General features: G+C 48.0%; 1 protein-coding gene across 1 annotated transcript in view; it reads left to right on the top strand.

Moving 5' to 3' along the window:
* The window catches only part of SYT17 (synaptotagmin 17), a 34,102-nt gene that overhangs the window by 14,166 nt on the left and 3,883 nt on the right, over window positions 1-16,053 (top strand). Inside the window, exons 6-7 of the mRNA XM_032704442.1 lie at window positions 5,839-5,959; window positions 6,635-6,790. Of these exons, the coding sequence (XP_032560333.1) occupies window positions 5,839-5,959; window positions 6,635-6,790 (277 nt within the window). The remainder of the gene's footprint in view (window positions 1-5,838; window positions 5,960-6,634; window positions 6,791-16,053) is intronic.

The following is a 16,053-nucleotide window of genomic DNA, read 5'->3' as shown; positions in this document are numbered from 1 at the left end:
TTTCTTTTTTCTTTTTTTTTTTTTTTACTGGAATTTATAGACAGAACCATCATGGGCTGGAGAGAGGGAGGAAAGTGAATCCAGATGGCAGGAGCTGTGGAGAAAGTTTTCTCTTCATACTGGTGGGAGTGGCAGGGCAGCAGGGTTTGTGGAAGAGCAGAGAAAGTGGCCAAATGGTATGGGCTAAGGAGAACATCTGTTTTTGCACTCGCTGTCTCCACCTGGAAGCCATTGGCATAGTGGGTGGATAAAGTCAAGTGCTGAGTCCTTGTCCCACCATCATGCTGAGCCCAATCAAGCCCAGAGCTGGATCACTGCCTTAGTACAGGACTGTGCCAGCACCAGTGAGCTGAAAAAGGAGGGGAATGACAGGAATCTTTTGGTGTGTGCAGTGTCAGCAGGGACACTGAGCTTCTCCCAGGTGAGGCGTGGTCCAGCTTCTATAGCAAACAACCAGCTCCACTGGCTCCAATGTGAGCAGGACCAAAATAAGCTTCTTATCTTGGGGTGTGGGTGGGATGTACAGCTAGCTCCTTAATGGGTGAAAGCCCATTGTCATTAATTGAGAATCATCTTCATTACCAGCTGGTGGAGTTGCTTGTGAATGAACAGCTGGAGAACTTACCTTGGCTGTAACGAGGTGGGCGGTGCAGCACTGCCCTGCTCCTTGTGTCAGGAATGGATGGTCAGAGAACCGAGTATGGGTGAGCAGTGAGCTGTCCTCTCAGTGCAATAAACTACTCGATGTCCAGCCTCAGGCAGAAGGCTGTACCTGCACGTGAGCACCCTGAGCTTGGGTCACACATTCAGTGCTTAGTGGGGTTGAGTCCAAAGCAGAGGCACCGGCGAGCTGATGCCCAATGTATCATCAAAGCCAGCAGCTAAGCAGAAGGACTTACTCCTTGCAGAAAATGTCAGTGCAGGTATTGCCAAATTCTTTATCTTTGGTAGTTCTGGGAGGCTTTTTCTTGCAGGGTAATTAATGCCTTTCTAAAGCTCATGGAAAGGCTCTTGAGTCCAGTCCCCATAGGAACACTCTGCGCTCCTTAAATATCCCCTGAAATGTGTGTGGCTTTGCTTAATTACCATGAATGAAGTTGGCAGGCCCTGCTGTAGCTGGGCTCAGATTCGCACATTTCGCCGCTAAAACTAATTCTGAAGCACATGTTCAGGACCCCAAGTTTTATTGACATATGATTCATTTCTCTTTTGGCAGATTTGAGTGGGCAGGAATAAATGTTTTAGACCAGCGGTAATGAGAGCTTGGAGATCATTCTGCAAAAGGAAAAAAAAATTTGCCTGGTTGTGGTGGGAAAATAGCATGAAATTCCTTCCCTCAATTTAAGCCATTTTTGTAGTAGAGGGAGTATGTATTGGACTTGCTTTTTTAACTTCATACTACGAGTGCACTAGAATGACCTGTCAGTTCTTGTGTTCAAGATGGTATGTGCTCCACAAACAGAGTGGCTTTGCCATGGCAGCTTTGCAATTTTTCGTCTCCATCTCAGGGATGAGCCTACAAGTACTGCACTGTTGTTCTTACAGTGCCTTGGCTGGGGAGGAAAAGGGAGAAAGGATTTCAGGTAGTGACTGATTTCAGAACATTCCCTTGGCTGTTAGTGGTATCTGCTCTGCCAGGTGGTTATGGCATGTGGCTTGGAGGCCCCCAGTTGTGCATGTACCAGGTTTGCTCTTTGTGCCCACGTTCCTTGGCTTATCCATTGCAGCCCTGGGGAGGAGCCATCCTTGGGGAATGGGGATGATGCCTTGCATTTGGTAGCACAGTGTATTATTGAAATTAATGCCATCCCCATGTCTCATACAGGCAGAAAGTGCTGGACAGACAGAGATTTAGTTCAGAGAGCTGGCACAACAGCTGGCTCAAGGCTGTGTGCATCAGTGTGAAATGGGGGTCTATGTTTGTGACAGTCATGGGAAATTAAATATGAAAGGGAATGTTGTCAGGGTTTTTTTTCCTTTTTCTCCATCTTTTTTTTAGCTATCCAAAACCTTAGTGGCTGTTTAGTTGAAAGAATGCTGCAGAATCACTGATGATGAATGTGGATTGGTTATGTGGGGCCATGCTTGCTCAGCAGCAGGATGTTGATATCAACCTGGCAGTTCACCTGTGGCCAGTGTGGGAGCTGCCCTGGGCAAAGCCTGGCAGAGGGAAGGATACCCTCACCCTTCTGGTCACTGGAGTTGTAGGAACTGAGACAGACAGCCATGATGGATTATTGTCTGTCATGATAACAGTATTTTTAGCTCTTAACCTATGTTTGTTTTCCTATTTTATATTATAACATTCTACCATCTTTCTTTCACTCTGTATTTTCCGTTTCAGTGGGGATTCTTTTCCTACTTTCTCTCTTCGGTCTTTAAAGCTCCATCACTGAGCAATTTTTCTTCTTTACTGTTTTGTCTTTATCCTTATCTATCTCTTCTACTTCCAGCTGTAGTCTCAGTCACCTCACCCCTTCCCCTCAGTGTTGTTTGCTCCTTGCCCTTTCTGCAGAGGACTGGGATGCTGTGGGGTGTATTTTGCTGAGGAGGAGCCCAGAGGAGGGGTTGCCCATTGTGGGCAGAACCTCTCCATAGGATATCTTCTTCCTAAAGCTTTTTGCACAACAGAGGCTTTCTTATGGCTGTCCAAACAGATGCAAAGACAGTTACACTTTAGAAGGGATTTTGTGACTCTTTTCAATATACCTTAAGTAGGAAACACTGTTCTTATCCATTCTAAGTTGGGGTTTTTTTTCAGGTTCTGATCCTTAATAGCTCAGCCTTCCCAAAATGATGGCTGTGTGTCACAGGATGCTGTAGAAAACCTGTTAGAGCAAACTGTTCTAAACCATCAGTTTTTTAATGTGCCTGGAGGTATCATCACAGATAACCTTGAGGAAGAAAATCAATCTGAAACTTCATTAGGAGTGTTGCATAGATGTCTGTGCTGATGTAATGTGCTCTGGTTCCCATTGGGGACTGGGGAGGGTTTCAGCTGCAGAATTTTGCTGGTGTTACAGCAATGCACAACAAACAGTCTGGGGGGCTGTGAGCAAGGACTGTCCAAACAAGATGTGCAAATGGCATGAGTTAGAAGCTCATTTTCCTTTGGGGAAGCCTCTTTGTGTTTCAGAGATGACAGAAAAGAAGAAAAAAGAATTCTGCTTCAAAATTTCTGGGTTCAACCCAGGCAGTAACTGCAGAAGGTTCTGGATCACAGGCGAGCGCAGGGCTGCAAATCCAACCTGGCTGTGTAATACAGCTGTGGAGAGGAACAGCCAGGAGTGAAATGTTAATCAGAGCTTCAGGAGAGTCTCAGACATCCCAGACTTGGTGTCACTCCCGGCATCTCATCAAACAGGAAATTGCTTTTCCAGGGTCATCTGGGATCTTGGCAGAATTCAGCACGTCATCAGCATAATAATGGCAACTGAAATGATGCCTTAGCGTGGGGTTCGTAGGGGCACCTCTGCACACTGCCTTCTGTGAGCAAAATATTGAAGGCAAAACCAACAGCATTTTAGTTTCCTGATGAAAAGACCCAGGAAACGTAAAATTCAGGCACTTCCTTGCCCTACGTTTAACAGCGTGCTGATGACACCTCTTGTGCATGTTCCCTTTTCTCAGCTCAGCCCCTGTGTGAGCCTGAGGTTTGGGGATGCTCCAGTGTGCGTGACAGAATGAGAGCCACGCTTCTGTGCCTGCTGCCCCCGGCACAGCGTGCCCTAATGCTGGTGAAGATGCCTGTGAACAAGGGGATGGGCACGGGGGTCAGTGGGTACAGCAGCACAGAGTGTTTCCAAGGTGCGGGTGAGCAAGACTGTCACATCAGCAAAGCTTCTCGGGGAAAGCATAGGGAACTAAAACCTCCCGTAGGTTTTGGAGGTGTGCCTTGTACCTCCTGCTTCTCGGGGCAACCCGTGAAGTCTTTACTTGCTTGCTAATGACGGCAGGGGACCGCAGCAGAATCCTGGTGGATGTGGTGCAGCAGCACAGTCGGGGCAGTGCCAGCCTGATGTGCCAGGGAGGAAAGTGTGGTGACTATTGGCAACTGATTAATTTTCTCGAGTGCTTGACGTCCCCTCAGGCACCAGGGCAGGATTTGAAGCATGTTTCCCAGATCCTCGTGGCTAAGCTGGAAATAATGCATTTATAATATCAGAGGCAGTTGGCTGCTGGAATTAAGTGCCTTGAAAAGGCTGAGTCACTTGCCCGGGGAGGTGAGCTATCCAGGGATCTGGGCTTCCTTCTGAAAAGACCTCGTGTTACGGCTGCAAATGCTGCTGGTGCTGCCTGCAGTGGGGCTGCTCTTCCCTGCTGGCTCTGAGCACACCCATCCTGCCATGGCCTCTGTGGAGGTGGGGACTGCATGTTCCTTCCCTTAAAATAATTAACAGAATTATGGGCACACTTGAAAAGCATGAACGAGTGTCTTGGGAAAAACTTCTAATGCCATTACCTGACATCACTTTTTAGTGCTTGGCTTGCTGGGTAAGGAGCCAAGTGACCTGCCATGAGTGGGAGCTGTTGGAGGCTGCTGACCAGGCAGGAGGTGCTGTGCTGCTCCTGGCAGGGCACAAGGGTTTTCCCTGAGTGCCCACTTGGGTTTGGTCTGAGCCCTCTGATTCTTCTGCGTCCACTGGAGATTGTGCTTTTCCACTTGCAGCTGAATAACCATGAACTGGTTGAGTTTCCCAGCAGCCCCAGCCTCAGTTTCCCTGAGCCACTGGTGTCTTTGCCAGGGATTGTGCCTTGTGTGCTGCCCCATCTGCTGATGAACCTGGTTCTTTGGGTCAGTTCAGGCTGTGACTGTGTCTCAGAGCTTTTTACTTTATTGTCTACCCAGCCCTTTAGTTTCTGGTTTCTGTAATCTAATATATGGGGCATCAGTAAAGATATTTAAGCCTTTTGTTATGATTGCAATACCACTGCCATTCCTCTTCCTCTTGGAAATGGGCTGTAACCACCTGATCTAGTTTGGTTTGAACTGTTTGACTATTTGGGATGAAGAACTAGCTCTGCACTCCTGTGTGGACCTGAGGCAGGACAAGGCAGGTGGATCAATGCCCTTCCTGGACTGGCTGGTGTGTTTTCAGGCTCCAGAGTTGTCTCAGTGTGTGTATTTTGCATCTGACAATGAGAGCATCTCAGAGCCAGGTTGTGCGAGACAGGAGAGGAGCAGTGATATCAGCTCTCCAGCTCTTTAATTACTAGTTTTAAGCATCATTAAGTAGAAGGAAAAGAAATAATGGCTGCACAGCTGTATTGAAGCAGAGCTGTGGCAGTAGTGCAGCCTGATGAACAGCAAGGGCACAGGCAGGCTGTGCCATGGTCTCTGGGTAGATGGCTGGATGCTGAGGGAATGTCTCCTCTGAATTGCTTTCTTGTGACCCAGGGATACATTAACCACTGCATGCCTGAATTTCCCAAGTGGCTGATGTGGTCCCTGGGGGCTGAGAAGTAAAGATAATATCTTCTCGAATGGATTTATGTTCTGCACGTGGCTAAGATCATAACCACCTGGAACCGTTCAAAATGGAGCAGGTAGAAACTACTGACCTTGTATTTCTGCCTCCTTTTAGGTCCTCTTTGCATTGCTGCTGAAAAGCTGGGGAAGAATCAATATTAAAGAACAATTTTCACTTGGGGATAGTATTTTTTCTTGTTTCTGCTTAGGACGAGGAACCACCAGATGGTTCTTGGTTGCAGTTCAGAGCGTGACTAAAATTCATTTTTCAGGCACTTAGACAAATGGGATTTATTTAATTTCTCTTCCTTCTCTTCCCTTCCACTCTGAGCTCTGTTCTAAATTTCCACATTGCCTTTTCCTTGCAGAATGAAGTGGAGCTGGGAGAGCTGCTGTTGTCACTAAACTATCTACCCAGCGCGGGAAGACTGAACGTGGACATCATTAGAGCAAAACAGCTCCTTCAGACAGACATGAGCCAAGGTTCAGGTAAAGGGCAGTGCATTTCTCACATTACTCATGCACAGATTATATATATGTGCCTCTAAAGCACATCAGTAGTGAGGCAGCAATTTGTGGGGGACCCGGGGGGATTTGGATGCTCAGTTCTTATCAATACAAGGCTCTGGATATTCGTCTTAAATTTATAACCAAGAATAATGAAAGTCTTTGGAGCGCTTACCCTGTGAATACCTTTGCCATATTTAAAGTAAAAATCTCTGTACCAGGGTGAGGTGAGGAACCAGGAGCTTTAATGTTCCCCCCTTGTGTTCTGTAAGGCAACCCATGGGCAGTGCTCCCTGCTGGCTCTGAGCATGCTGGCTGGTAACTGCTTCATGCTTACGTTCTCAGGTGTTTTTCCCATGTTCTCTGCCCCAGCCACTGCTGCTGCCAGAATATTGGCATTTTCCAAAAAGAACAGTGTGCTTGGTCTGTATCAAGGCTGTCATTAACTGTGGTTTTGGCAAGGACTGTTTTTAATCCAGCTGCCTGACTTTTGTCTCCACTGCAAATCCGTGGGAGCAGTGTGGGGGTACAAGTCCCCACCATTTCCAAAGGCTGTTTCTCATCATGGTCCATCCCTGTAGCGCCCAGCCTTCATGAACAGGGGTACTGACTCATAATGCCTGTAATGCAGAGCCTGTGCCTTGTGCTTTTTGCCAGATCCCTTTGTGAAAATTCAGCTTGTTCATGGATTAAAATTAACAAAAACCAAGAAGACCTCCTGCATGCGGGGCACGATAGATCCCTTCTACAATGAGTCCTTCAGCTTCAAGGTTCCACAGGAAGAGTTGGAGAATACCAGCCTGGTGTTCACAGGTAATTGTGGTGGTGTTACTGGCTCAGCATGGTCATGGTTGGCTCTGGGGTGAACAAAGCAGCAGTTATGGGTGTGCAGATGAGCCCATGCAGGGCAGTGTTTGTCCCAGTAGCCACCCTGCAAGGGGTGGCCTTCACTGGGGTCTCCAGGGAAGCTTAATTTGCACTCTGTCCTCTGCAGAAGCTGTTCCCAGCATTGCCACCCAACAGCTGGAGCTGGCTGGGAGCACACTGTGTCAATCCTGGCTTAACTGGTGCCACTTGGAATGCTTTTGTGCAGAGGAAGAGCAGGAGCATTAATTGCACTTCTCAGTGACAGCCAACTTGGGCACAAAGTCAAAAATTAGAAGAATGAGAGGGCAGTAGTGAATGATCCCAGAGCCCAGGCACTGGCAAAAATTCGACATGGTTTGCTGGTGAGATGATGCAGCTGGAGGTGTTTCACATTGACCTCTCCTATTCTGTAAGCAGGTTTGTTCATGCCTTTATTTCTGAAGGACTGGGATTCAGTGCCAAGCCCTGTGTGGCACAGCTGAGGTGGACTCAGACACAGACCATGCAAGCTTTGGGCCAGGAGCAGTCCCAGGCCGACTTCACTCAAGAGCTTTGTCAGCGCTGGAGATGTTTGGCTGGGATAGGAATTCTTATTTTTAAACAATTTCTGAATTTCCTATTTTTGTTCTCGAGGCGTAAAACCAGGAGCAGAGCTTGGCAGTCGAGGTGCTGGTGGGAGCAGGAGTTGCAGAGCACAAGGATGATCCCCGGCTGGGCAGCAGCACTGGGCAAGGGACCCGCTGTGGTTGGTGGCATTCTCTGCCATTTCCCAGCAGAGAGATCTTGAGCAGGGCCCCTGATGAAGGGTGGGTTTCCCTCCCACACCATGGTTTCACTCAGCCTATGGAGCTGTGGAGCTCAGGCACCATCAGGAGCAGGGTTGGACCATCTTGCTGTCTGGAGGGTCAGAGGGGCTGGATGGTGGGACCCACACTCCTCCACCACACTGGGCTCTCATGCTTCACAAACACGTTTTTTTGTCAATTTTCCACCCATAACTCACCCTTTTTTGATGAAAAGAATGGAATCTGCTTCAGAAAGGATGTATTTTGAATAATTTTTTAATTTTACTTTCTACATGCCAGATACAGGTGTCAAAGCTGGTACAAGGAGGCTAATTCCAACCCATCAGTTTGTTTCCAAATATATTAGAACAAAAATGATGCTGATCAGCAATTTAAATTTTGCCCTTCATGCTCAGAAATTTCCTCAGCAAAACATCTATAATTAATCACTGTTTTGCATGCATGTCACCCTGACTGCATCTTGCATGATGAGTTTGTTCTTGGAAGCTTCCATCAGGTGATCTTGTGACAGGTGGGAAACACTCTATTCTTTGTTTTCCACTTTTCCTGCTAGTAGCAGAAAAGGCAAACAGAGTAGCAGCTGTGTGCAGACAGGAGGGTGAGGGGAATATGCTGCTCCTTACCACAGTGGATGAAGTCAGTATTAATGAGTGGATCTCTGATTAAATTTTTCTGTGCAAAGGGATGTAGTCTCAAAATAAGCCAATGGGAAGTTGGCTGAATTATCACCATACATCATGCAGTCGGATTTCAGCGGTGAGCCTTGTAAGTGGTGCTTCGCTTTCAAAGTGACATATTGCTTGCTTTGAACGTTGCAATAAATAATCCCAGGCCAGAGATGTCCCCAGCGGCTCCAAAGCTGGGAAGGAACGTGCAGAGCTTTTTGGAAGAGCAGTGGGGCAGGATTTCCTGGCTGCTCTCAGACTGAAGGGTGACACACAGCTTGGGGATGGCACTGCTGTGGGTGTCCTTGGGCTGGCTGCTCCTGCTGTGCTTGGGTGTTTTGGTTTAACTTGGGTGGTTTGTTTTGGTTTTTTTTGCTGCAGTAATGGTTCTTTCTGTTGTGTGTTTTGTTGGGAGTTGTTTTTTATTTCTTTTTTTTTTCTTTTTTCCAATACACAGCTCTAGTCCATTAGGTCAGTTAATTAAATTTGCTGTTGAGTCAAAGTCCAATTGAAAAGGAAAATAATCCTGCTTAACGGGTGGGTGATGATGCTTTGAATGGAGAGAGGGAGCTGTAAAAGCAGTCATGGGAGCCAGAAGTATGTCTTCAATAATTTAGAGGAACCTTTTCTGTGGTTTCATATTTTGGACCCAATCTGCAGCTGTCTTTACATTGGCCTGGCTTCACTAGAAAGCCATGGAATCCTGCCAGTTCCCATCAGCTGGGGCTCCAGGCTCCTGATGGGGCTGGTACCACACTGCAAAGTAAGGCACTATCCAGACAAAGTAAAATTAATTTTTTTCCCCCTGTGTGTTTTTCTGTTGCGCATCTTGAATAAAACCGTCTGGGTTTAATGCACTCTAGTAAGGATTTCTCCACCATTTTGCTGTGATTTAGCAAGGACTGTGTGTGCAAGCATTGTGAGTGGACAGTAAGGCACCGTCCTGCTCCCTGCTTTCCTGGTGGTGCTCTGGAGAGCTGAACTCAGACCAAAGCCAGGGTTGAAGCACGGCTGGATTAGGAGGGGGGCAGTGGGTGCCTCCACAAGATGGGGTGCACAGGGACAGCTTTGCATTAGCCAAGACTGGGGAAGGTCGTGGTTGGGCTTATTCTTTGATCCTTCCTCCTTCTTAGGCATATAAGGATTCAATATTGTGAATTATTGGCATTTACAGACCAAAATGCTTCTCCTTCCACATTGGTGCAGGACACCTTGTACAAGCTGCCTTTCTGCCTTGCCCTCTGTTCCTACCAGAGATGCTTACTGAAGCTGTCACTCCACATGTCCCAGTTTAGTGCCTAAAATGAGGTGAGATGAGCTCAGGTGGAGATGTCCTCTCCAGGAAGAGGCATCCAGAGTCAGGATTGCTGCTGCAAGTATTGTCTGTTCACAGCTTCTCACCAAAAGAGGCTGAAACCAGGAAAGCCACAGATACTCATAACAACTCTAATGTCCTGAGGAAAAAAAAAAAGATGATGAGTGAGTCAACAGCTGGTGGAGATGATGTTTGATTTTTCATTTACTCTATCAGATATGTTGTCTAGGTAATAAACAGCCATATCTAACAGAAAGGCACTCTTGGATGGTTCTTTTTTCCACTTCCTGTTTTTTTGGCAACTTGACATCATCCCCCCATGTGCCACCTTGTGCTTGAGTGCAGGCAAATCATGGGCTCACCTGCTGCAGAGAAATGGGGCGGGCTGTGAAAGGCAGGGTGTTCTCCTAACTGTGTATACCTGTGAGCAAAGGTGTTGGTTACTCTTTGTCCAACTTTGTAAGGGGAAGGTGGAGTTTGGTCCTGACAGCAAGGCTGTCAGCTGTCGTTTCCAAGAAGAAAAAAGATTATTTGAGATGCAGCCTCTGTGCTCAGGAGAGCTGGATGCTGGGTGCCTAGAGACCCTGTGCTGTCCCCACTGCTGGATTTTGGGCAGGCTGTCCTCTAAATCCCAGCCTAACCTTCAGAAATCCTGGGCTGTGCAGCGGGACGGTGGACAACACCTGAAATCCGAGCACTGTATTTTGTTAATGATTATAATGTTGTTAATAACAATCGTCAGTAATGCTGTTTGTGTTGCAGTAAAGCCCAGATGGCCCAATAAAAACCATCAGCACTCCAGGGCAAACTGCATCTCGGTGACTCGTTAACATCTTTTGATCACTTACCACAAAAAAAGGCAACCTTCAGCACTCACAGTTAGGGAATATTTATCTCCCCGCGGTCCTTGTGGTGACTGTGTGTGTCTTTCTCCATTTAAACAAGCTCTTGTACGTGTTTACAGTGGCAGGATCTTTATGGCTTGTGAAGAGACCAGAGTCCCCAAAGAGGGAAAAATCATTTTCGTGCTCAGGATACCGTCTGTGCAATTGCAGAGGGAAAGCCTGCTTTGCCATCTGACCTGGCTGGGAGTGTAGCTGGAGCTAGGACAGCACTGGGGCTGATGGTGTCTGATGGAGAGCAGTGGTGGGGCTCATCCCACTGCCCCATTGCCCTGTGGAAGTTGGCCACGGCTCCAGCAGGACAGGATGCTCTGCCTGGGGGAGGGAAGCAGACTGGGCTAGGGTTTGCTTGTTGGTGGAGAAGTTGACCTTGATATGTGTGTGACAGCTGGTGAGACCTTCCCTGTAAGTGCTGGCTGAGGGTGCAGCTCACAAGCATTCTCTCTTCAGCCCTTAACACTATTTGTTTTTCACCATCAGCTCTGGTGATCAGATTTGTGATGTAGACGTTGGAGACAAGGTGATGTTTATTGTGTTTGCTTGCTGCATGAGATTTGTAAATGTTCCATGAACAGGATGCAGAGGTAGCAAGGCTTTTCAGTGGTATTTTTTTAATTAACAGACTGATTTTGAAATGTCCCAATTAGCTGAGCAGGTTGAAGGTTGATAATGTTTTTATCCTCAGGCTTTCCCTGAAATACACCTGAATTTTGATTTCCCTGGCTGTATGGAAGCATGACCTTGAAATGCCAGGATGGAAACCACCACGTATCTGGAGTCATCACACATATACATTTTGACTTGCTGACTCAGATGCTCATCTCTCCTTTCTCTTGTTGCTTTTTCTTTGCAACAAAAAAACCCCCAACAAACATTCAGGCACTTTGTCTTTTGCACACATATATGGGGAACAAATCTTCTCTAATGTATGAGTCAAACTAAACTTTTTTTTTTTCCCCATGGTGGAATGCTGGTGGAAGAAGTGGTTTCTTTTTTTAAGGACTGTCATGTTGGGCACCATAACAGCTTTTAGATGGATGGATAATTAGACAACTTGATGCTGGAAAATTGTTTCTTAATGGCTATTAAATGTGTCTTTCTGAAGTATTGGACTGTCTGTATATTTGCCATATCTGGAGCTCAGAAGCAAAGTCTAATCCTTGCTTAAATCTGTGTAATCCCACCTTAGCCAAAGGAGAAAAAATGGAAAAAAACATTGATGTCAGCACCGGGTTTTCTGGGGATTTATACCTGTTTAATTTAGATCAGAATTTGGCCTTTGTGTCTGGCATTATAAAACACTTGATGCATTTATGCAGCAGACACCATATGGTCCATGCCCAGGTCTGAGGAGAGCAGTGCACTGCTCCAGGCTGCTCCAGGGGCTGTGGCCACTCCAGGTGTCCCAGCGGGTCTCGTGAGGACACCTCAGGGTGCTGGGAGAAGGGCACAGGGAGATGTGCTGGCAGGGGGAGACAGTGGCCTCCTGAAGCCTGCCCTGCCTGGCAGGCAGAGGCATTGTACCTCTCTGCAGAGGTACAATGCAAATCCCCTTTGGGAGGAGGAAGGTCCCTGTTGCTCTCAATTCTCAGTCCCCATCTGTGGGGGATTGGATGTCCCACTCCATGACAGATGCTGTCTGTCAGCCTGGAGCAGGTGACAGCAGAGCAGGCAGCAAGGGTTGGTTGGAGGTACTGAGTGAAGTCCTGCAGCCCCAATCCTGACCCAGGGTCACTCAGGGAAGATGCTCCGTGGATGGATTTGGCTTTTTGCAGCACTCTGGCTTCTTTAATGAGGAGGAGTGAAACACCATTAATCCTGGTGAGAGCAACAATATGCTAATGCTTCCTGAGCCAATCTGTTGCTTGCCTAAAAGGCAGAATTAGATTCTTCAAGTGGCCTTAGTTATTAAATGTACCACATCAGATGCGGCAGAAACGGCTTGTGCTGGAGTTCTCTGGAATTTTGGGGGAATCTTTTTCTCCTAAAGAAAGGAGCAAGTCCCCCTCCCTCCAGGCTGATCGGTACTTACTGCTTTTGCCAAGCCCCTTAATTTAAGCAGTGTTGCTTCTCCTGATCTCTGCTCTTCATCTTGTTTGGGTCATGCTGTGGTGAAAGGAATTGCTCAAACGTCTTGCAAGGCTGGAATCTCCCCGTGTATCAAATGAGGAAAAGTCTTGGTGGTGGAAGCTGCTGTGGGTGGCAGAGCAGTGTCTGGAAATGGAATGCTCGTGCCTGGCCCTGTGGCCACCAGAGGAGATGGTCGTGCAGGCAGAGGCTGCCTCCCCCTCATGACCATCCCTGCCTTCATGCAGGTGCTGTATGGAGGGGCTGTATGGGGTTGGTGCTGGAGCCTCTTTGTGTGAGGTGTGTAAACATGCGTGAAACCATCCGTGTGCTTTGTTGGATCTGGGGCTCATAGTGCAGAGAATGAAGATGCAATTTTGAAAAAGGAGGAATTGGAGGTGGAAAAAGCCAGCTGTAGATACTCCTTTTCAGTATCCTCTGGGCTGTTGTGATAGATGCATCCAGTCTGTTACTCCAGTTTCTCCTGATGAGGTAATTTCATGAGGTGTCATCCCTGCATGCCCTTGAGATCTCTGTAAGACACACTTGTGCTCTTGCACTTTCCCTGCACCTTGGGTCCCTGCTGTCTCCTACAGGACTTTCCTCTCCCTGTCTGAGGTCAGACCCTGCTTAGGCAAACACCTGGCTCAGGGTGCATCTGCAGGGTCCCCTTCCCTGGGTGCCCCAGCCAGAGCACAGGGGCTGCCCTTGAGGGAGGGAGATGATTTTCCAAAGAGAGTGTCTTGTTGTGGTGGCATTCTCCCTCGTGGAGCATCAGCTGGATGCTGGAGCTGTGCCAGGATTTGGCCACGCACTCGAGTAGTTCCAGTTCCCCCTGGAACTGGGCAGGTGCAGACATTGCAGGGAGCAGTCTCATGGAGGAGAGGCTGGGAAGTGAGTTTTACGTGCACATCAGAGCCTGATGGAGATTAAATTGATAAATGTGAAACCACGGCATCTTCTCCTGTGCTTTTCTTTCCTCTCTACTAAATATGAGGGGCCATGCTCAGGGAGCAAGGGGCAGGATTTGGTCCATACCTGTGACCTTCTCGGTGTGCATCATTAGCCCAGCTGCTGCTGCTCCTTGCAGCACCTCTTTGTGCTAAATAGCTTTTCAATATTGATGTCAAGCAGTTCAGAATTAGTTTTCAGTCCTACTTAACCTGACAGCTCACCCTCACTGGCTGGTGGCAGCGCTTGGTGGTCAGCACAGAGAGGGCTGGGCACTGGCTCCTGCCTCCCGAGGGTAGGGTGAGGCACTGCCTGCCCAAGCAGGGCAGGTGTGTGAAGGGGGCACTTTCTGAGACCTTGCCAAGCGCTGAGGCTGAAGTGGGAAGTGCAGGAAGTGCTGATGGGTCAGTGCAAACAGTGTTGTGGTTCTGCCAGAGAACCTGCGAGACCTGTGTCCTCAGGGAGACTCTACCCCTCAGTTGCCCACATGCAGCCTTGGGCATGTTTTTGCTTACTTTTCTTTTCTCTGAGTTAAATGGTTTTAATTGTGTTGCGGGTAACGATGTAGGTGACCGAAGAAGAGTTAGTTACGTGTGTTGAAGCTCTCAGCTGTTCCAGCACGCTGAGATTCCTCTGCTGTTACTCCCAGAGAGGCAGCAGCAGAGGCGCTGTGCGGCCGTACTTGGTGGTGCAGCACAGCCTTAACTGCTGAGTAACTGCTGAGCACATCTGAGGAAAGGCTTGCAGGAGGTGCAGAGGTTTTGTGGCCCCAGCTGCAAGTCACAAGCTTTTCCCCATCACATATATGGTACTGGTAGCCTTGAAGTTAGCTTAAGGAAATTTTCTGAGTCAGTGCTCCTCCCTGGTCATTTCAAGGCTGCTAATAAGTTCAATCAATGGATTAATTAGTATCTGAAATGCCAACTTAAATTGTACTGTTGCACATAACTCACAGATGACAAATACTTTGCAGTCGTGCTCTTTACAGGTAGGCAGTTTGCAAATCTCAGGGTGTTTTGGCTGGATCTGGTGCCAGGGCTGATGCCACCTAGGCAACCTCATGAGTTGATTATGTAGTGACATGCAAAACAGTTGACTGGTAAAATGGGTGACTGACTCCAGGTGACTGAGGTTGGTAGGAGACAAGGGGAAAGCTCAGGCTGGAGTTGCACCTGGAGCCAGATGTTGGAGCTCCAAGTGTCATCACATCCCCTGGAAGTCGCTGCCCTGCTGGGGAGAAGCTCTGGGCTGTGCAGTGCCTGATACCCACCGTGCTGTGCTCTCAGCCCTGCAGGGAGCAGGCAGCCAGGCTGGGGGGCCCTCAGCCACCCCTCCTGTGCAGGAGCCCTGTGGGGCACATGGGCCCTTACCCCAAAGATGTTTCATGTGGCACTGAGAGCCCCATCACTTTGATATGCATGCTTTAGGAGTGCTGCATCAATAAGTGTATAACATGAAAATGTTTTATTTACATCATGTAACTTGTTCTCAAGAATTCAACCCATTTAATGGACATAAGTGAACCCAATTTTCTTCTGTATTTCAGCATTTCTATTATGAAGAATTTCTTTTTAAGGAGCCTTTCTCCTTATGTTTCCAAATGCATCCCTCGGTGAAGAGCAGCTGCAGAAGGAATTGGTTTGACCTCTGCTTCTTTAATTGCTTTCTGCTCTGTGTTGGCCTAGAAATGGATGTTGCTATTGTGTAAATTACCCTGATGGTAGGAAAAAAGCTCATGAGATCAGGTATATAGTTTCTGTCAGGAAAATAGGTTTCTTAAATGGAAAGCAGCATCTGCCTGTTCATAACCAGAGTCTGGGTCAGTCTGAAAATCCCAGATGATAATTACTTCATTTTCTGCCTCTGAGCAGCTCCATGGAGTTACTGTTTTTTGTGGCCAAGGGCAGATTTAATCTGAAATTTACTCTGAGCTCCTTTCAGACTCTGTCAGGGGATGCTCAGACATCGGGGAACACAGTTCAGTCCACTTGTACTGTCACCTGAGCTTGGAGCATGGAACAGTGCTCAGCTGCTGCCTGTGGCTGGACCACAGGGGCTTCTCCACCTCTACCTGTTGTGGAAGAAGCTGGAAGGAAAGAGCAGGTGCTTTTTACTTCCTGAGGCTGGGCACAAGGAGCCCTTGTCAGTCCATGAGTACCTGAGGGGTCTGTATCAGGAGTGTGACGGTAACTGCTTCTGCAGGGTTTTGGAGCAGGCTGAAGTGTCAGACAGGAGTGTAAACAGCGCAGCAGTGGCTGGTGCTTGCTTGTTGATGCTCAAGGAAACGGTTGCTCCTGTGTTTGAGAAGTGATTGCTGCAGCTGAGGGAGGACTTAGGGAGCTGCTCCCCCTCCCTGTGCCAGGACAGAAGCCCACGGCACGATGAGTGCTGGCGGCACAGCCAGCCTCTGCTTTCGGCTGCTCTCCTGGGCCTCTGGGCTCCTACAGTTCTCTTTTCCAAGCTGTTCTTGGAAGAACCAATGATAGCAACAGGAAAAATTGTG

The sequence above is a fragment of the Chiroxiphia lanceolata genome, chromosome 16 (genome assembly GCF_009829145.1).
Source record: "Chiroxiphia lanceolata isolate bChiLan1 chromosome 16, bChiLan1.pri, whole genome shotgun sequence".
Taxonomy (NCBI): Eukaryota; Metazoa; Chordata; class Aves; order Passeriformes; family Pipridae; genus Chiroxiphia; species Chiroxiphia lanceolata.
Note: the sequence above shows the minus strand (reverse complement) of the source record. Positions and strands in the feature narration are given on the sequence as shown.